The following is a 22,870-nucleotide window of genomic DNA, read 5'->3' on the forward strand; positions in this document are numbered from 1 at the left end:
TCTGTGTATTAGGGAGCTGTGTTGTACAGAACAGTGTATATACTGTATCTGTGTAATAAGGCGCTGTGTAGTACAGTACAGTATACACACTGTATCTGTGTATTAGAGAGCTGTTTAGTACAGTACAGTGTATATACTGTATTTGTGTATTAGGGAACTGTGTAGAAGAGTACAGTGTATATACTGTATCTGTGTATTAGGGAGCTGTGTAGTCCAGTACAGTGTATACAATATACCTGTGTATTAAGGAGCTGCAGTTTTATACTCTGTGTAGTACAGTACAGTATATATACTGTATCTGTGTATTCGGGTTGTATAGTACAGTACAGTGTATATACTGTATATGTGTATTAGGGAGCTGTGTAGTACAGTGTATATACTGTATCTGTGTATTAGGGAGCTGTGTAGTACAGTACAGTATATACACTGCATCTGTGTATTAGAGAGCTGTGTAGTACAGTACAGTGTATACAGTATACCTGTGCATTAAGGAACTGCAGTTTTATACTCTGTGTAGTACAATACAGTGTACATACTGTATCTGTGTATTAGGGAGCTGTGTAGTACAGTGTATATACTGTATCTGTGTATTAGGGAGCTGTGTAGTACAGTACAGTATATACACTGCATCTGTGTATTAGAGAGCTGTGTAGTACAGTACAATGTATACAGTATACCTTTGTATTAAGGAGCTGCAGTTTTATACTCTGTGTAGTACAGTACAGTGTATATATTGTATCTGTGTATTCGGGTTGTATAGTACAGTACAGTGTATATACTGTATATGTGTATTAGGGAGCTGTGTAGTACAGTGTATATACTGTATCTGTGTATAAGGGAGCTGTGTAGTACAGGACAGTATATACACTGCATCTGTGTATTAGAGAGCTGTGTAGTACAGTACAGTATATACACTGCATCTGTGTATTAGAGAGCTGTGTAGTACAGTACAGTGTATACAGTATACCTGTGCATTAAGGAACTGCAGTTTTATACTCTGTGTAGTACAATACAGTGTACATACTGTATCTGTGTATTAGGGAGATGTGTAGTACAGTACAGTGTATACAGTATACCTGTGTATTAAGGAGCTGCAGTTTTATACTCTGTGTAGTACAGTACAGTGTATATACTGTATCTGTGTATTCGGGTTGTATAGTACAGTACAGTGTATATACTGTATATGTGTATTAGGGAGCTGTGTAGTACAGTACAATGTATATACTGTATATGTGTATTAGGGAGCTGTGTAGTACAGTGTATATACTGTATCTGTGTATTAGGGAGCTGCAGTTGTATAGTACAGTACAGATGTTATACATTATAACACAAGTGTTCCCGGACTCTGGTGTACAGTCCCCGCCACACAAGCCCCTGTCAGCGCGGTTGTGAGGAGGAGTCCCAGTCTGAACACCCACACACTGCGGTCCCGCCCCGCACAGCGCATTGGCCCCTATGAAGCCCCGCTGCCCGGCCCCGCAATAAAGTCAGTCCACACCCTGTAACAGGTAGCATCCGTGCCCTGCCCTGCGCTTCGCCTCACAGTGTAGGGTCCAGCGTGTCCTGCCTGCTCCGCTCTTCCACACAGCCCGGCCGCCGCTCCTCTGCTGCTGTTTGGGACTTGTGTGCAGCCGACGTTATGGCCACTACGGTGCTGACCATGAGTGCCAGGCTGGGCCGCCTGGACGAACCTGTCTTCACCCAGCTAAAGCCTGTGCTTGGGAATGGGGGGCAGCTGTCTAACAGAGCGGACCCCACTACTGCTGCAGGAGCGACATTTACTGAGGACATGAAGAGCCCCAGACTGTTGCCTGAGGACATCGTGCAGGTAGGTACCGCCACCTGCCCGCTGGGGCTGTGTACCTGTGCTGCATGGAGTGCCCGCTGGGGCTGTGTACCTGTGCTGCATGGAGTGCCCACTGACTGCTCGGACTACCTGTGCTGTGTACTACTGCATACATGTGCCCTCTAGACTATAGTACCTGTGCTGTGTACTACTGCATACATGTGCCCTCTATACTATAGTACCTGTGCTGTGTACTACTGCATACATGTGCCCTCTATACTATAGTACCTGTGCTGTGTACTACTGCATACATGTGCCCTCTATACTATAGTACCTGTGCTGTGTACTACTGCATACATGTGCCCTCTATACTATAGTACCTGTGCTGTGTACTACTGCATACATGTGCCCTCTATACTATAGTACCTGTGCCCTCTATACTATAGTACCTGTGCTGTGTACTACTGCATACATGTGCCCTCTATACTATAGTACCTGTGCTGTGTACTACTGCATACATGTGCCCTCTATACTATAGTACCTGTGCTGTGTACTACTGCATACATGTGCCCTCTATACTATAGTACCTGTGCTGTGTACTACTGCATACATGTGCCCTCTATACTATAGTACCTGTACTGTGTACTACTGCATACCTGTGCCCTCTATACTATAGTACCTGTGCTGTGTACTACTGCATACATGTGCCCTCTATACTATAGTACCTGTGCTGTGTACTACTGCATACATGTGCCCTCTATACTATAGTACCTGTGCTGTGTACTTCTGCATACATGTGCCCTCTATACTATAGTACCTGTGCTGTGTACTACTGCATACATGTGCCCTCTATACTATAGTACCTGTGCTGTGTACTACTGCATACATGTGCCCTCTATACTATAGTACCTGTGCTGTGTACTACTGCATACCTGTGCCCTCTATACTATAGTACCTGTGCTGTGTACTACTGCATACATGTGCCCTCTATACTATAGTACCTGTGCTGTGTACTACTGCATACATGTGCCCTCTATACTATAGTACCTGTGCTGTGTACTACTGCATACCTGTGCCCTCTATACTATAGTACCTGTGCTGTGTACTACTGCATACCTGTGCCCTCTATACTATAGTATCTGTGCTGTGTACTACTGCATACATGTGCCCTCTATACTATAGTACCTGTACTGTGTACTACTTCATACCTGTGCCCTCTATACCGATCTATAGTACCTGTACTGTGTACTACTGCATACCTGTGCCCTCTATAGTACCTGTACTGTGCACTACTGCATACCTGTGCCCTCTATACCGATCTATAGTACCTGTACTGTGTACTACTGCATACCTGTGCCCTCTATACTGATCTATAGTACCTGTACTGTGCACTACTGCATACCTGTGCCCCCTATACCGATCTATAGTACCTGCGCTGTGTACTGTTACTACATATACTGCATACCTGTGCTTTCTATAGCGATCTATAGTACCCGCGCTGTGTACTATTACTACATATACTGCATTCCTTTGCCCTCTATACCAGTCTGTAGTATCTGTGCTGTGTACTGCTGTATACCTGTTTTCCCCTATATTTCTTGTGTCATGCATTGCTATATACCTGTTTATACTACCTATACTGAATAACTGTGCTACTTGTTGTACATGCCTGCACCAGCTCAGCTGTCTGGTGTAGACTACCTGTTCTCCATGTTGGTTGTGGCTCTGCTCTCTGTGGATAGCCTGGCTGTTCTACCTGTTCTCCATGTTGGTTGTGGCTCTGCTCTCTGTGGATAGCCTGGCTGTTCTACCTGTTCTCCATGTTGGTTATGGCTCTGCTCTCTGTGGATAGCCTGGCTGTTCTACCTGTTCTCCATGTTGGTTATGGCTCTGCTCTCTGTGGATAGCCTGGCTTTACTACCTGTTCTCCATGTTGGTTATGGCTCTGCTCTCTGTGGATATCCTGGCTGTACTACCTGTTCTCCATGTTGGTAATGGCTCTGCTCTCTGTGGATAGCCTGGCTTTACTACCTGTTCTTCATGTTGGTTATGGTTATGCTCTCTGTGGATAGCCTGGCTGTTCTACCTGTTCTTCATGTTCGTAATGTCTCTGCTCTCTGTGGATATCCTGACTGTACTACTTGTTCTCCGTGTTGATTATGGCTCTGCTCTCTGTGGATATCCTGGCTAAACTACCTGTTGTCCATGTTGGTTATGGCTCTGCTTTCTGTGGATATCCTGGCTGTTCTACCTGTTGTCCATGTTGGTAATGGCTCTGCTCTCTGTGGATAGTCTGGCTGTTCTATCTGTTCTCCGTGTTGGTTATGGTTATGCTCTCTGTGGATATCCTGGCTATACTACCTGTTCTCCATGTTGGTAATGGCTCTGCTCTCTGTGGATAGCCTGGCTTTACTACCTGTTCTCCATGTTGGTTATGGCTCTGCTCTCTGTGGATAGCCTGGCTGTTCTACCTGTTCTCCATGTTGGTAATGGCTCTGCTCTCTGTGGATAGCCTGGCTATACTACCTGTTCTTCATGTTCATAATGTCTCTGCTCTCTGTGGATATCCTGACTGTACTACTTGTTCTCCGTGTTGATTATGGCTCTGCTCTCTGTGGATAGCCTGGCTGTACTACCTGTTCTTCATGTTGGTTATGGCTCTGCTCTCTGTGGATAGCCTGGCTGTACTACCTGTTCTTCATGTTGGTTATGGTTCTGCTCTCTGTGGATAGCCTAGCTGTACTACCTGTTGTCCATGTTGGTTATGGTTATGCTCTCTGTGGATAGCCTAGCTGTACTACCTGTTCTCCATGTTGGTAATGGCTCTGCTCTCTGTGGATAGCCTGGCTGTACTACCTGTTCTTCATGTTGGTTATGGTTCTGCTCTCTGTGGATAGCCTAGCTGTACTACCTGTTGTCCATGTTGGTTATGGTTATGCTCTCTGTGGATAGCCTAGCTGTACTACCTGTTCTCCATGTTGGTAATGGCTCTGCTCTCTGTGGATAGCCTGGCTGTACTACCTGTTCTCCATGTTGGTAATGGCTCTGCTCTCTGTGGATAGCCTGGCTGTACTACCTGTGCCTAATGCTTATGGTAATATGGGACACTGGTGGCTGGCACCGTGTGGGCACTCGCTGCCTGCTTTTAGGATAGGAGCATAGGAGGAACAACTGGCAGCCTCTCGCCCCCACACACTCGCCTGGGACAGATCCACATGCGAACAACAGCTGGGCGAGCTAAAAGCAGACTGGACTAACCACAAGCAGAGCGGCCTGCTCTTCATGGGCTCTATATAGCAGATTAGGACATGGCCTTATTATATCAGGTTGGTGGCTGAAAAGTGGACATAGATTGGATGACTGCAGAGTTTGGTCTGGTGACATTTAACCATTTGCAGTCTTTGATTAGTTTGAGCTGATGAGATTTAACCCTTGTCTTTGCTGACTGTTACATGTCTTCATACTTTGGTTAGGTGTATGATTTCCTAAATGATAACCTATTGTATAGGGAGAGCTATCTGGTAATAGAACTACATATGGTGCATATTCTCATATCTCAGGCTTGTGTACAGGATTTTGGCAATAAGTATTTACAAGTATGTCTCCGTCAACGTTAAAGCTGCAGGGACTTTCCCAATAAAAGTGGACCCCACTGTGCCCGATTCTTGTACACCTGTGAAAAGTGGCTTGGACCTCTGTTTGCAGAAGCTAATTTCCAGTGAATTGTTACACTTGTTTTCCATTTGTCAGCTGATTCATATTGGGGAATGCTGAGGGGATTAGGAATGACTAGAGATTTTACAGTACAGGGGGGAATGTAGCATTTGTCCATTGAAGAGTACATGATAAATGTTTTGCCGGTGACTGTGCTGGTAATATCAGCCTGCAGCCACCCACCGCTCTACAATGCACCACTTGTAACTATAAGATCTGCTTGATATGGATCTGGGTAAGGATTAGACATGAGTGCCGCATCTGCAGAAATTGCTTGTTCAGATGACAGGATTATTAATTTCCAATTGAAATGTAAGCAGATCGTGTAGGGCATGGAGTGTTTGCATGAACACGGACACAGTTACTATCTACCTTTCTATGTATACACATGGCAATTAAAGTGATGTACAATAATGTATTATTTTTTTTCTTACCATATAGACTAGATGTGAAATGGAAAAATATCTTGCACCCAATCCAAATGCAGCAAGCATCATGCAAGATCAAAAGAAATACAGAAGAGAGAGTGCGTCAGGCATTGACCAGTTCTTCAGTGGTGATGGTGACGGAATGCCTTATAGCATCAACATGAACGTCTTCCTACCAGACATCACTCACCTGCGAACAAACTTGTACAAGTGCCAGAGGCCTACAGTCCCCCACATTAAAACAGAGCCAACAGGGTTCACCCAACAGACGGATGCTACAGCCCCACAGCCTCTTCCAGAGTTTACCAGCATCTTCAGTTCTCACCAAAACACAGATCTTAATAACATTTACATCAAACAGGAGCAGCTGTCTCCAGAAATCCAGATTCCCGTGAACTCCCAGCACGGTCAGTTATATCAGCTCTTAAGTTCACCAGACATGGACCTGAACTCCACAAGCCAGACTGCGGTAATGGACTCTATTAGCAATGTATCATTGCCTACAGAATTATCAGGATTCAGTACGCTCCCCACCCCTGTGTCACAGACCACAATGAAGCAATTCCAGGGTATTCCCCAGTGTTCATATAATATACATGGTCAGTTCATGCAACAGCAAGAGGCAACTTACTTTCCTCCATCACCACCCAGCTCAGAACCTGGCAGCCCAGATCGACAAGCAGAACTCCTTCACAGTTTAAACCCACCACCTTCCTATGCAGCCACAATTGCCTCCAAAATGGGCATTCACAATGGCAGCTTACCTACAACAGTACCAATGGCGCCTGCTCCTGTGCAGCAAGTCCGCTACAATCGCAGAAACAATCCAGACTTGGAGAAGAGAAGAATTCACTATTGTGACTATCCTGGTAAGTACATTAATAGTACTGAAATCATTCCACTGAGTTATAGGCCATAACTTACAATAACATGCCCCAGAATTTCTAATCTAACAGATAAAAATAGACAAGAGTTTAGAAACAGCTAAGTGATATTCACACAGCACAGGTGTTAATGCATAAACTGCATTAGAACTGTCTTTTGTGAACCACAGCTTATGTGAATGTGAACATTTTTAATAATAATTACTGTATTGATAAAAATGCATAGAAATATGTAAGACATTGTAGGGTTTTGCAGTAGGTTCACCAACAAAGCTTGACTTTACTAATATTGGAAATTCATCGAAGATATGTAAAAAAAAAAAAAAAAAAAAAAAAAATCGTTACAAAAAGCTGTATAAAACATAGACTTCTATCATACACCAATCCTTAAAGGGGTACCCCACTGCTCAGTGTTTGGATCAAATTGTTCTAAACACTTAGTCGGTGCCGGGAGCTCGTGACATCATAGCCCCGCACCTCATTACGTCACGCCCCCCCCCCAATGCAAGTCTATGGGAGGGTGCGTGGCGGCTGTCACGCCCCCTCCCATAAACTTGCATTGAGGGGGCGGGGCGTGAGGTCGCGAGCTCCAGGTGCCGGCTCTAAGCATTCGGAACATTTTGTTCCAAACGCTGAGCAGCGGAGTACCCCTTTAACCAATGGCTTTACTAAAAACTAAAAATAAGTCAAATAATGTTTGAGACTCAGTAGTCTCTCAGTCCTGTTAATTTTATGTGGTTTTTTTTTATTGTCCCTTGAAAACTTGGCCAGTTATGCTTTTATACTTTTTTATGTAAATGATTTTTCATTGATCATAAATGATGCAGTGTTGGACACTTTAGTAGACCATTAAGTAACTATGGATCTTTACTTGTATCATTGTATTAAAGTCTTTAGTGACCTGTTCAATGGAATGTCCAATCCTTGTAAGTAAAAACAAATAATGACTAATCTATGTATATATGGTCTTTGTCTTATCATTACTTTACTTCAGATGGACAGGTATTCTACTGGACTAGCCTGTCATGAATTGGAGCATAATGGAAGTCTAAAACTAAACAGCTCAATAGAGGAGTGTATGTAATAAAGCACTCCGAGATTCCATAACCCCCCTCCCACCCATATAAACAAGGTCATTCTAGGATAGGCCTTATCTTCAGTGGTCTCTGCCTGTCTCAAAGCCACAAATATACTCGTGGCCATACACCTTACATCCACCATTCATAGCCTCACTATCATTACTTGGGGGGGGCGGCACTCATTTAGCACTACATTATCCTGTAACTGATAACTTGTAGTGCCTCCTAGTGATCTGCAGTTGCCCATATTGTGTCATTACTACCTCCCACAGATAGGAGTGCCCTAGGATAGCTGCCCTGTTTCACAGCTTCTGGTTTAATGAAGATGACAAATATTTGTTCAGTTTAATGGATCATAAATAACAAAACTGCTTAAAAATTATGAGAAATGACAATTGTTACAGTATGTGTGATATAACTGGGAACAACCAGGAAATCTGGTCACAACCTATTCACTAAGCCAGGTACAGGCAACCTTCGGCACTGCAGATGTCTTGGACTACAACTCTCATGGTGCTTTGTCAGCATTTTGGCTGTAAGAGCACCATGGGAGATGTAGTCCAATACATCTGCAGTGCTGAAGGTTGCCTATACCTGCACTAGGCATACTGACGGTCTATATAATAATGGTGGTCAGTGAAGGAATGTAGTCAGTATTTCATTCTGGCAATATCTAAATAAGGGTTAAACCTTGGTGCACTTTCTGGTTCTGGAATCTCCCCAGGTATTTTTAGAATGCAAGAATGCAGATGAATATGTGTGGCTAGGAATATCTCTGATAAATAAGTCAGCCTAATAAGAATAAATATACATGGGAGCTGACACAGTACATCTGTTGTAACAGTAATGGAGCTTTTTTTCTTCTTCTCTCTATTTGTGGCACTAAAGGAATGTTTCCTTGAATGTGTGTGATACACTTCTATATGATGTGCGGAGCTTACATGTCTGCATTGTGGCTACCAGTAAGCTCTAGAGTAGAATCTACATGGTAGTCTGTGTTTTTTTTTCTTTTTTTTTTAAGGACAATGAGCAGCAAACTGTGTCACAATGTCTAACTGGTCTTCTTTGTTTTTTCTATTTCAGGGTGCACAAAAGTGTATACAAAGTCCTCGCATTTAAAAGCTCACCTGAGAACACATACTGGTATGTGCATACATTGTTCATTTTAATGGTTGAGTAAATAGTATTCATAGAAACCTTCCTTTTTTGAAGTTTGTGTCTTTAGTATTTTTTTTTTACTTTAAGTCACTCGATCATGGCATATTTTTGTCAGGTGCTTTGTTCAATGCAGGAGCATATGAACTCTTCTTTTCACTAATAAATATATATCTCTTATACTTCAGGCTGCCATTTTATAGACAAAGCCTTAATGAAAGAGAATAAAATTATCTGCCTTTTACAAGGTTTATCCAGAAGTATAAAAGCTCATTTATTTTTTTATTTTTTTTATTTAAACGGCACCCACACCTGTCCTCAGAATGTGTGTGATATTACATCCTGGTTCATTTAAACGCAACTGAGCTGCAATACCGCACAAGGACAGGTGCGGTGCTTTTTTTTTTTTTTTTTTTTTTTTTTATTTATTTATTTATTTTTCTAGTGCTGGATTACCCCCCTCATTATTTGTTGTCAGAGCTTAGACATGACATCCCTTAAGTACCATGGTCTGAATATGTTATCATAGGTTAGTTCTATTAATGTGAATGGGGCTTTGCTGCAATACCAGACACAGCCATTGTATGAGAGTGGTGCTGTTTTAGGGGTTGCAGAGCCCCTGAGAGTGGTGCTTATTTTGGGTGTTACTCTTTTTAATAATTTCAGACTACATATTTCAGATGACAATTTTTTTATTTATTTTATTTTTTTTAAATATGGTATGCTGGTATTGAAACATGTCGTTTTTTTTTTTAATTTATTTATTTTTCTTTTCAATTTTGTTGCTAGTCTTTCGTGTTTTAAAAAGGTTAAAATTCAGCTCAGGAACTTTGGCCTGCAGGCCACAAGACCATTGCTTGTTTGCGCATGCTTATTCATAGGCTGGGATACATCCATTGGTATCCATTCTTACCTGTATAGATATAATACAAGAATAAACAAACAATTCCAACATTGAAAGGGTTTTCCAGGACTTCAGTAATGATTGTCTAACCATAGGATAGGCCATTAATATCCGCTTGATAGAGCTACAACTCCTGGTACTCCACTGATCATCTGAGTGGAAGGGTTCCAGCACTGTGGCCTCACTGTGTCCAATGCTGCAGCTTTTCATTTCAGTCCCTTTTGAGGAATAGAACTTAGACGACTGTTTTAGCTTACGGATCATGGATGTAGAGTACAGAAACTGCTAATTATGTTAAGGTGGCTGTTTACGCTAATTTCATCCATGTTGGTTTCTTCTGTCACCTATTAATATAAAATATATTATTTTCTAAAGAGTTGCACATGCTCATTCTGGCACTTGTTCCTAGCTGTCACCCTTAGGTAGGGAACCTGGCAACATGTTCTCTTCTAAGATCTGTTCCGTTAACTTTAACACAAGTGTAGGAGTTTACAATACCTGTAGCTCTGGTGACCCTACATAGCAACATCTGCCTAAACATTCTTGTATCTCCTGATTTGTTACCCTGAGGAAATACTGCACAATGGTCCCTCAATAAATGCACCTATTACTGAGTATATGTCTCAGCTTGTCTTAAAGGGGCACTGTTAGATTCAAAAACTTTTTATATGTTGCACATCTTGGCAAAACATTAACCTTTCAAATAATTTTATTTCCTTTTTATAGAAATCATGGCTGAAGCACAGGCATGGACAAAGTCCAGGAAGTGTGCGTGGGTCAGCACTCCACTGTGCTCTCTCCTGTCTGATAGGACTCCTCTGTACTCTCTCCTGTCTGATAGGACTCCTCTGTACTCTCTCCTGTCTGATAGGACTCCTCTGTACTCTCTCCTGTCTGATAACACTCCTCTGTGCTCTCTCCTGTCTGATAGGACTCCTCTGTGCTCTCTCCTGTCTGATAGGACTCCTCTGTGCTCTCTCCTGTCTGATAGGACTCCTCTGTGCTCTCTCCTGTCTGATAGCACTCCTCTGGGCTCTCTCCTGTCTGATAGCACTCCTCTGGGCTCTCTCCTGTCTGATAGCACTCCTCTGGGCTCTCTCCTGTCAGCACTCCTCTGGGCTCTCTCCTGTCTGATAGCACTCCTCTGGGCTCTCTCCTGTCTGATTGCACTCCTCTGGGCTCTCTCCTGTCTGATTGCACTCCTCTGGGCTCTCTCCTGTCTGATTGCACTCCTCTGGGCTCTCTCCTGTCTGATTGCACTCCTCTGGGCTCTCTCCTGTCTGATTGCACTCCTCTGGGCTCTCTCCTGTCTGATTGCACTCCTCTGGGCTCTCTCCTGTCTGATTGCACTCCTCTGGGCTCTCTCCTGTCTGATAGCACTCCTCTGGGCTCTCTCCTGTCCGATCGGCACAGAGGAGTGCTAGCCCACCCTCACTTACTGGACTTTGTCCATGCCTGTGCTTCAGCTTGGACAAAGCCATGATTGTATAAGCCATGATTTCTATTAAAAGGAAATAAAATTCTTATGAAGTATATTAGAAAGGTAAATGTTTTGCCAAAATTTACAATATAGAATTATTATTTTTTTTTTTTTTAAATCTGACAGTGACATCAAGGTTTGGAACTCTCAGTCCTTTTGAAAAGGTGTCAGGGTAGAGGAAAGGATATGATCGCAGGGGTCTGGCAGTAGGACTCATCTATAATCTGGAGCAGGACTTCTGACGCTCCCATTTAAATGGTGTGGTGGTGGAGTAGGCTCATTGCCACTCCAGCTGCCAAAGATACACGAACACTGTGGACAATGAATGGGGGGCAATGCCCATATTTGACCAATGTTCCATTTAGATGAGTCATGTGCTCATAATCTCGGTGGTCCCAGCAGTCAGACAGCACCCCACTACTACCACCACCACGATCATCCACTATAATCTGGTAAGCGGATAAGAGTTAATGGTGGCAAACACTTTAACAAATCTTACATTCACTTAGCTACAATTATTAAAATAAATAAAATAATTATAAAATTGCTTTGGACACAGGCTTTTGTTTTTAGCTGTTTCTTTTGCATGAATTGTTTTTTTTGTGTAAAGAAGGGATCTGAAAGCTGGAGGTTACTATGGAAATCCTAGCTTTGATAATTGAAGCAGTTATCTCTAACAGCCACTGTAAAAAAATAAAAGAAGTAGAACAAAGGTCTGTTTGGCAGACTGTTACCATGCTAAACAAAACTGTTCTAAGCAATATGTGTTTTCATAATCCCAGCTTAAACATATTGCTATACAGTGTCCCACACAGATATTGAGTCATTGCTTTATCTTCTAACCTTGGCTCAGCAGAGATCATGGCTAATTTATGAGATTAGCCAAGACCCATTCTTCTGTCTTTCCGCATTTCTGGCAAGAACTTATTTACTTGATGGAATCTCTTTTCAGGCTTCTCACTACAGAAATGTCAGGCGCACTATTGTGTGTGTATTTTTTAATACTTCTTTATTTGTAATAAATTTCCCATTGTGTGTCTATCTTAGGTTGACTCAGGCATCTCAGTTTGACCTTTCTTTTAGTGTGGAGCTAAGCTGTGAAAAAGTAATTGATACGCTATGCTAACATTGAATTATTTATGGAGCTTGTACACTTCCTAAGTCTCCTCTAATTAACTTTAACAAGTTTAAGTTTCATTAATCAAGTTGTGTCTTAATGGAGGACACAATGGTTCCAGCGCTAATTCCTCCTTGTTTGTTTTCCTGTACTTCACATGTGCAGCCAACCTATTCTCAGGCTGTGAGCACTCAATATCTGACAATGTCTCTTTACCTTTTTTTTTTATTTTTTATTTTCTTCTTTACAACAAGAAAACCTTTTTTATCTTTTTAATCTTTAAAACACTATTATTAAACTAAGTTGCCTTCAAAGCAAATCCTAAATTAATAAGATAGTACCATGCAATGCAATTTAACAAAGCTTTGTTTAATATGTCTTAAATGGCCTTGGGGTATTTAGCAGTCCTGTTTATCTGGCCAAACTTGTTCCATAGTAATCGCTGACTATTCAAACTGCATTTTCCTCCTAATCTTCGTTTCATGACAATGGCTTTAAATCACCTGTGAATGATAACCTTACTTTGCAATCTGACATTTTAAATAAAATAAAAAGCCCAGAGCAAAGTTTGTCTGGTATAAGGAGTCAAAACACTTTCAGAATTTCTTTTGTATCAAAACCCCCTCTGTCTTTTCATATTATTTATTCAACCTTGCTGGTCCTTTCAATCAGTCTGAATACCTCCTAATAGATTTTGTTTCAGAACAAACACAGACAAGCTCTAATACTCTCCTTTGCTGGGAGATTCCATCTTCTGTGGAGTCTTTTGGTTTTAGCTGAAGACTTAAGCTGGGCAGTTACTTGGCAGAACCTAGCTTCTCAGGAACATGTTGTGCATTGCAAAATAAGTTTGCAACATAGCAGCTTAAAAAGATATAATAATAGAGGCTCCTCGCATGGGTCTGTAAATAAAATTGAACACTTTCTGGTAGAAGTGAGATGAATTAAACACGTGATTCCATAGGTTTACTGCTCATGCTCTTTATTCATACATCTATGTTAATTGTGACCTTCTGACCCACACAAATTGGCCTATTCACAACATTTTAAAGCCTTTACTTGTAACTAGATGAGAAAAGTGTGTTCCACTGCTAGACTCTCCTTCTGGCAGTGGCTTATCTCTCCTTTAGAAGGTAAGGACTGGACATGTTAAAACCCAGCTGCCTGATCCTTATCTTACCCCCAACAACTGCCTTCGGGGGAGAGTCAGGAGGCCATACACCTGATGGTCAGTTGTTCCCACCAAATCTTCCACAGGATAAGGGATCAGTGTCTGATCGTTGGGTCCCACCACTGGGACCCCCGTATTCTCCTATACAAGGCTTAGCATGCTTCTTATCCACCCACTGACACTAGTACTACAATTGATGGCCAGCTTAGCCAATCAGCGGCTGAGAGGGGACCCCTGTCTCAACCGGTAAAATATATAATCCCCCCTCATCTCTAATCTAATTTTATGCAACACCTCCATTGTTTACCCAAGTGTAGAGATATACATGCAATTGTACGAATGCTGGTTTTATAGATCACTGCAGCTGTCCTACTAAAGTTAATGATCCCCATTACCAGGCACAACCATATGTATGATGCTCTGACTGGGTAAACATTGAAGGCCTCTTGTTGGCACAGTGCAAGCCATTCATTCAACTGACTCGAGTAGCACTGCCTGTAGGATCCCCACTATCCATATTCTAGACCTTTTATACGATAAAGGCCTAAAAGAAGCATCTTTTTGTCCCCCCCCCCCCCCCCCAATTAGCGGTAAATCAGTATTTGTCACCAGCAATCACTTCAATGACCCTAGTGTAATAACGGATGATAGTTTTGGACTTTCTAGAACATTTGTATATTTGTGGGAGTCATCACATTTTGGGATATGTGTAAGGAAAAAAAAACTAAGTGCTGCTAAATATTACTTTAGTCTTTGTAGGTTTTACACAGTCATGATGGCGGGGAGTAGTAAGGAACTTGATGAACTTGACAAGTTTATTAAGATCTACTTTTTACCAGTATGTTTGTTTCTGGTCTGGTGATTTGTAAAGGTTCAGGTGTAATTTAACATCCTTTTAATATGTGTGAGGATTAGAGGTATCTGTGTTGTGTCTCAGGTGATACTTGGGCAGTCTCGTGTTACATTTACAATTAGCAGCAGTTACCTGCTTTTTAAATAGCTTTTTAGAACTTTAGAATAGCTTGATCTTTCTATCTTTATTAAAATATAGCAGAAAATCTCTGCCCAACTGTATAAAAGTCACTCTAACTAATAGAACAGATCAAAATACACCACACTCAGCCCAGAAAAAGCGTAAATTGTTTCGTAATTCAAAAGCTGAACCTTTTGAAACACTTCAGTCATGTTATTGGTTTCATATAGCAGTAGTGTATTTAATCACATGGCATGCTAGATGCAAGCCAGAAGGCGCTAAGAACAAGAATTTTCAACTTTTTTTTATTTTTCCTTTCTCCATGTATACACGGTTTTGGTGGTAAAGGCTATCTTTAGTTTTGGCTTCTTTATTGGTTGATGACTTTTGCTTATCCAGTGAAATCACAAAATATGGATACTAAAAGTGCTGCATAACAGAATGGTCCCTCCCATCTGTATAGTTATGGCAACTCTCGGCAATCGCTACTATTAATCAATCAGTACAGACTGACCCATAGCAGAGATCTGGTGCGGGTCTCCTCCTTCCCCCTCTCCTCCATCTCTTCACTGTGTGAAGCGATCGTTGGTGAGGGGGGGCCCCATTGGAGAAGGCCACTGCGGGCACTCAGGATTGGAGCTGTGCTCCGATCCTGGGTTATCCCTGTAGACGCTGCAGTCACTGAGACCGCAGTGTCTATTAGGGTAACAGGGAGGGAGCTCCCTCTGTCACTGATTGACGCTCTTCAAAGTGAAAGCAGAGTGCTGATGGTCGCCATTGGCAACCGGAGGCCTAACAGTGGCCTCCGTTGTCATGGCAACATGAGCGATCAGATAAGTTGGGACTGATCTATCCTATGCCGGTCAGTACTGACAGACATAGGCATAATTCAATGGAGTACAGATGTGTACTCCATTGAATTATGTGTATAATAGTAAAAAAAAAAGTGTGAAAGGTGGAAATACATGGTGGAAGGTGAAAGTCCCCCCCACAAAAAAAGAGTCCTCACACAGTTTTGTCAGTGAAAAAATTAAGTTACAGCTCACAGAATGTGGCGACTTACAAACATGATAAAAAAATAAATAAAAATAAAAATATATATATATTTTATGCCATAAATGAACTAAAATATAAAAAAAGGATATAAATTTGGTATCGCCGTAATCGTATCAACCTGCAGTGTAACGATAACATGTCATTTATACTGCATGATGAACAACCTAAAAAATCTAAATAAAAAACAACCATGGAATAGATTTTCTTTTATGTACCACCTCATAAAAAGTAAAATAAAAAAATGATCTGAGTGTCACATGTACCAGTGAAAGCGTCAACTTGGCTCCCCCAAAAAAATATTTTTGCACCCTAAGGCCCCTGTAATTTTATATGATGCCAACAAAATATCCTAAACTAAAAGGATGCCCCAAAATCCACACAGCATACCTTCATGTCTGAGGCCTGTGTGAGAGACACGTAGCGCACAAAGGCCACATATGAGATATTTCTATGTACGCCAGAATATGAGGAATAAATCTTGAGTTTAGTTTCTTTGTCTACACCTACTGTGTTACAGAAAAAAAATGGATTAAAATGAAAAATCTGCAAAAAAAAAAATTTCCACATCCACTTTGCTTTTATTTCTGTGAAACGCCTAAAGGGTTAATAAACTTCTTTAATGTCATTCGGACTACTTTAAGGGGTGCAGTTTATAAAATGGGGGGGGGGGAATTTATGGGAGTATCAAACATGGTCCCTCGATTCCACTTCAGAACTGAACTGGTCCTTGAAAAATTTGATTTACCAATTTTCTTGAAAATCTGGAAAATTGCTACTAAACTTATAAACCCTCTGACATTCTAAAAAAGTAAGTGTTTTATCAAATAGACATATTGTAGATGTGAAATAAACATTAATTTGTAGCGTCATGGCTATTTGTCGTAGGAGCAGAAAATATAAAATCTAGAAAAATTATAATTATATTCTTTTTTCCGCAATTATTATTATTTTTTTTTAACAAAAAATGCTAAATATCAATCAAAATGTACTAATGTAAAGTACAATATGTCATGAAAAAAAACAATCTCAGAATCGCTTTCATAAGTGAAAGCGTTCCAAAGTTATTACCAAATAAGTGGACGAATGTCAGATTTTGAAAATTTACCTTGGACATTAAGGTCAAAACAGGCTATTGAGTAAAGGGGTTAAAGGCTATGACTGTATCCACCACCTAACTGCTATTGACATAACACATCATTATATATGATGATATGCTGCTAAGGATCTATTCATGCTATTAACATTTTTAGCTTTATTATATCATTGTACAATTTGGGCTTTGCTCAAACAAGCATCATCGCTTCCATTTATAGCTGAGCCATAAAAGCTACACAGAGTTTTCTTTTAGATGGGCTTTTGGCAATTTGGACAGAAAGAATGGCACTGCAGACCTTTTTGAGATTAGGGCTACATGGGCTTTGGATAGGGGATAAGATGTCTAGGGTGGGAGTACCCCTTTAAATCAGTCAAACTATAGGACTTCCAGTTGCTAATATTGCAAGGGGCCTAGCAGAGCCTGTATCTTCTGCAGAGAAAAATCATTCTCTTTGAAAGTAGTGATTTCTTGCATCATGTGGTTACTTTTTATTCCAAAACTTGACTTTAAGAGGGGTCTGTGAAATCATTTATAGAAGTGGGACAAATCCCATATAATGCAGTGTTATGTATTTTAGTTAAGGTAACAGCGTTGTGCCTGCCACAGCATTAAAGGAATACACAAAGCATAGGTCTGTTTTCTGGCAGAGCTATGCTTGATATTCCTGGCTTGGAAAGAAACGACTAGAGTGTGCTATTTGGCTGTAGGTTGGTACCAGTTTCCTCCATGATGTTTTACTTGAACAGTGCTGACATTTTAACAAATGCCATAGAAGTTCTCTGAAGTGGAGGAGTAACTGCAGTTTTCTGCACAGTAAAATAGCTGTTTTGATTCAGTCGTCATGTTCCAGTAACTGAACTTAAACACATTACTCTTTGAAGAATAGTATTTTTGATTTAACACTCAAAGACGTTGTGGGGAGGAGGGGGGGGGGGGAGCTTTAGAATGCATTGGAATGGAATCAAATCTCTGCTGAACATTGTGTGAATTGAGGATTAGCTCTCTGTAATCAAATCTAACAGCTCATCTCTGCTTTTCTTTGTAGGTTTCTTGTTTTTTCTTTAAAGATGACTTGTCACTAGATGTAATTGCGTTAGTAGGTTAAATAGTGCACATGAGTCACCCAGGTATCATTATCATGCCCTCCTTGACATATTATGGCACCTACGTGACATATTGTTGACTCGGTCTGTAGTTACTGGCTTTAATTCCTTTATGCTCATCAGATTTTTTTTTTCTACTCATCCTGATCATCCAGATGCATCACGAAAAATACTTGGAGCTCTTAGTTGGCCTCCAATTTGACCCACAATACCGTACGGCACACTGGATAGTTCTAAAGTAACAGTTGTAACATCTGCAACAAACGTTTTAAGTAGACTGTCCATTAAGCATTTATAGCACTATTGATCTAAAAGTAGATATGCACAATTTAGCGATTATTATGATGGCATCCGTCATACTGTCAAGTCATTTTTAAAAACTATACCTATCTACAGTAATCAAGGCCTTCACTATCTGACTCTCTAATTTTGCATCTACAAACCTGCTTTACAACTCATGAGCGGCATTCTCTCCACCAGTATTTTTTCATAGGAATTGTGTACCCAATAAAAGCTAAAAATAACAATTTTACAGGCTGCATTAAATGTGTTTGTAGATAAAGTCACTACTCCTTCAGAACAATGTAAACCTGTGCAGATAATGGTGGTGTAGATGGAAAACAATATTAAAGGGATTCTCTGATGGAAAACAGGTTTTTTTTTTTTCTTTAAATCAACTGGTGCCAGCATACAGCAGCTGATGAGTACTGGAAGGATTAAGATTTGTAAATACAAGTAATTTACAAATTTGTCTAACTTTCTGGCACCAGTTGATTTAAAATGAAACAAAAATAAATATTTCCACCGGAGTACACCTTTTTAATGTTAATATAACAATTCAGTCATCCCAGTTAATTAAGTATGCACAACACATGTGAAATTATGTCTTTCAAATGTGTCCCTAGAAAACAAAGATGAAATGCATTGTACAAAACATACTTTCCAAATGACCAGATATTAAGATATATATATATTAGTCCAAAAAGTTCTTGTCATTTCCAATATTTGTCAGAACTAAACTTCAGCTAGATTCAGGTTTTATCACATTAAGAAACCTTCAGGACAGATTAGTTCACTGTAAATGTGTGAAGGCTCACTTTATTATATATATATTTGTATTTGCTTTGTTCACTTGTATACTTCTCGCTATGTGAAATTGGTCTTGAACCTGTTTTTAAAATGCATGCATGTGTCAGTTTTCAGCCTAGTAAGAAGTAGCCAGCCGGTGTGAAACTTAACTGTTTGCTCTGTGACGACCTAGTTATCATCTTTACATACAGCAACATAGAAATAGTTCAGTAATGACTAAATAGGAAAACATGTGGAGGCAGTCAGAATAGCAGCTAAGTACATTGTCTTGACTGTCGGAATTCTGGTTGTGTGATCATTGTGGTCATCTCTAATCTATAATTAAAGTGCTCTACTGCAAACACAGATAGGATTGTGAAAACTGGCAGGAAGACGTTCCAAATCGAGAGGGACTTTTGGAGATTTTCATTTATAGGACAGCCACTTGAGTCATTATCTAGGCCTGCTATAACATACCATATTGTGCATGACCCAGACTCAAGTGGGCAGAGAACACTTACCTATAGGCAGATCACTTTCATGTAAATGTACATTGATATCCTGAACGCACAACTGGTTGCTTTAGTCAGGACTGGGAAAAAATGTTGGTCTCCTAACATTATCATTCCACAAGTATGAGCCATTTATCGCTTTCTCTGCTCTCATGATGATTGTTTCTGATCTTGTTGAGATAAGTGTAATACACTTTTTAAGGTACATTTGTATAGGTGGTACTATGGAAAGTTAATGGGTGCTGTCAGTATATTCTGTAATAGGATTACTTAACCATGTATGTAGGAATTCCTCAGGGTCAGAAATTTATTTTATTTTTTACCCCAAGGGTTCCTGCGTGGAAAAATTTTATAAGTCGTAGGTCTAAAAGATAGATATTTTTTTTTTTTTTTTTTTTTTTTTTTTTTCTAGCAAAAATGTAAACATCTGCTTTTGCTCTGACAGCTTGATCTGCTATTGGATTACTTTCCACCACTTTATTGTATGTTATTATAAAAACCCTTTACAAGAAATCAGTTTTTCTAAGTTTTTTTTTTTTTATTGGTTATGTCTTTCAGGAGAGAAGCCATACAAATGTACATGGGAAGGTTGCGACTGGAGATTCGCTCGCTCAGATGAACTCACACGTCACTACAGAAAACACACAGGAGCCAAACCTTTTCAATGTGCAGTTTGCAACCGCAGCTTCTCCCGCTCTGACCACTTGGCTCTTCATATGAAAAGACATCAGAATTAATCTGGATTCTGCCAGAGGCTATTCTTTACTATGCAAAGTTTTATTTTCCTGTACTGCCTCATCTCCATAATACAATTTCAAGCAGTGTAACTCCCTGTTAAGGTGGTTACTACATCTCAAACTCTCATCTCCGTTGTAATGTGGACTGGTCTGTTAAAAGAAGGGATGGGCGGGAAGAGACTGGAAAAAAATACATTATTTTTGTCTTCAGCTTAACTACAGCTTGATTGTACCTTGAATGTTTGAAACAACATTACTATTATCCCCCAGTATATGGTAGTTGGCAGAGTTCATCTCAATACACGTTATTTACATCTCAACACACAATGCTGTTAAGGTTGTTAAGCAATGTTTTGACCAAAGCACTGTCTTTACTGTTACAGTGTTTAGTAAATGAAATGAGGTCACAGATGACTGCACGCGAAGGACAAGTCATAATAGAAGAAAATGGGGAAAAATACTCTAATACTTGAGCATGCAACTGCAATTTTTTTTTTTATCTTATCTACAGGTCATCTGTCTCTGTAGTGTATCAATGTAGCCTCCACTGACCATTTAATCTGTAATATATTGTTTTTATATAAAATAAAATAAAAAAAAGCTAATTCCCCAAATATTTCATAATTTAGCCTTAAAAATCTTGCACTGATGTCTTGAAACTAATTTTATTTATGCATATATATTGAAAAGGTTTAGATTTTCTTATACCAGTGTCTGTACATAGTTTGATAAGCTAACACTAAATTTTACAGATCTTGTGGTCATACGTGGATCTTACTCCATCCTGTCTGTTGCCCCCCCATGTGCTTATATTACATCAGTTTATTACAGACGTGATTTGTTGCCACATGACTTCCAAAGAAAAAAAGGGGCTCTTACAATTTAATACCCTTGTTTTATTCTAGGAACATATGTTAATAATATATATGTGTTTTATGAGGTGGTAACAATACATTTTTGGTTTATATTTCACTTTACAACCCAACACACTGAGAATTGTTCTCATTTTTAACATACCATTATTTTATTCGTGTAATTTTTCTTTTTCCAAGACATTATTGCACTTGTTCTACCATTTTTAGGGGATTTCCTTACTCACCAATTTACATATATCTTTTAAAAAGCCAAAATTGTAGAGCAAAAAAATATTCAGCATTCATTATGTAGGTGGTAATTTAGTTTTGCAGCATTTATGTTAATGGACACAGTAACTTTTTTTAAAGTTGCTATGCAGTTTACTTACATGTATTTGCAGTAGCCTAAATAATTGCATAACTAAAATAGTTTGGATAAAGGTTTCATGCAGCAGAAATTCTTGTGTTGATAAGTCTTGTTTTAGCATAGACAAAAGGGTTTTACTCGTTAAAAATTGCTGTATTTTTCTTGTCTATTTATTTTTATTTTTGTTTTTTATTGTAAAAGCTACTGTATTTTAGCTACTTTGAATAAATTAACATTATTGTATTCCTTCAATTGTACTTTTAAACCTGTAAATACATTGCAATTGTAAATAATTTTGTACAACACTTTGATTTATACAAAAGATGTGCACATTTTTGTTGCTTCATTGCCTTGTATTTTTATATTTGTAGTTATATAAAAAAAAGGGACAAATAACGGTTTCCAGAAAAAAAATTAAAAATGTTCCTCATGTATTGTCAATAATAAACTGAAGTGCCTAAAATGTACTGTTATGTATTGTAATTATTTAAAATGCATCTATTCTAATATGTGCATACATTTTTTACTTGCCCACCTGAAATTGGCACAGAGGCTGGCACCACACATTGCCCCTGCAGGTCCTTACTACAGGGCTATAACCAACAAAATTCCGCTAATAAGGTACAGAGAAACCGGATAGGTAAAAATACATAATATTATCAATTTTTAAAGTGTACATGTAGAAAATAACATATGTATATTTGTAATATACATTGGTTAAAAAAAAGTGTATATTTTTGTCCCTGCAGCTATTGCTGGTGTGTCTCAGCAGGACAGGCAGGGCTCTGTGCAGTCAGGACAGGCAGGGCTCTGTGCAGTCAGGACAGGCAGGGCTCTGTGCAGTCAGGACAGGCAGGGCTCTGTGCAGTGAGATTCTATGGAATGCTTCAAGCTAACTCATCAGGATGATTGACAAGCCAGAAGCCTGCACAGAGCCCTGCTTGTTCTGCCCTCACTTCCTGTATTTGGTCTCCTTACAAAGACACACATGCAATAGCTGCAGAGAAAGTATTTTTTCATCCAAAAATATTAAATTTTCAATATTAATTTATCTTACAAATATACATATATTTGTATTATCTGCATTATATAAAAAGCTTTTGCTAATGACAGGGACACTTTAAAACAACAATCTTTAATCCCAAGAATGCCATAAAAACATACACAATAAAGACAAATTAAAATACACGAAAAAAAGGGAGGCGGAAATGTGCATATGTTGAAAATCAGTAATATTACTGCACTCTGCACAGAAAATATAAAGTAGTACCAATATATTACAATCACCACTATTGTCTTTATAGATGAGCAAACTTACAGTAAATTGGCTTGTAGTGAACCTCGCAGCTCAGCTGTTCATTACTTTAGTCTGCATAAACTAGTTCA

General features: G+C 39.7%; 1 protein-coding gene across 1 annotated transcript; it reads left to right on the forward strand.

The window, feature by feature from the left end:
- The first annotated feature begins 1,482 nt into the window (after nucleotides 1-1,482).
- Nucleotides 1,483-21,937, forward strand: KLF5 (KLF transcription factor 5). The gene is made up of 4 exons (XM_056560469.1): nucleotides 1,483-1,828; nucleotides 5,942-6,797; nucleotides 8,975-9,034; nucleotides 20,085-21,937. Exons 1-4 carry the CDS (start codon nucleotides 1,640-1,642, stop codon nucleotides 20,261-20,263), a joined length of 1,284 nt encoding a protein of 427 aa, XP_056416444.1. The 5' UTR covers nucleotides 1,483-1,639; the 3' UTR covers nucleotides 20,264-21,937.
- Nucleotides 21,938-22,870: the final 933 nt, after the last annotated feature.

Source organism: Hyla sarda, chromosome 2 (assembly GCF_029499605.1).
Source record: "Hyla sarda isolate aHylSar1 chromosome 2, aHylSar1.hap1, whole genome shotgun sequence".
Taxonomy (NCBI): Eukaryota; Metazoa; Chordata; class Amphibia; order Anura; family Hylidae; genus Hyla; species Hyla sarda.

What these genes read in the sequence shown, in the direction of transcription:
- KLF5 (XM_056560469.1), top strand. Translation starts at nt 1,640, where the DNA reads ATGGCCACTACGGTGCTGACCATGAGTGCCAGGCTGGGCCGCCTGGAC. An exon ending in TGCCTGAGGACATCGTGCAG is followed by an intron (nt 1,829 to 5,941) that starts GTAGGTACCGCC and finishes CTTACCATATAG; the next exon opens with ACTAGATGTGAAATGGAAAA. An exon ending in TCACTATTGTGACTATCCTG is followed by an intron (nt 6,798 to 8,974) that starts GTAAGTACATTA and finishes TTTCTATTTCAG; the next exon opens with GGTGCACAAAAGTGTATACA.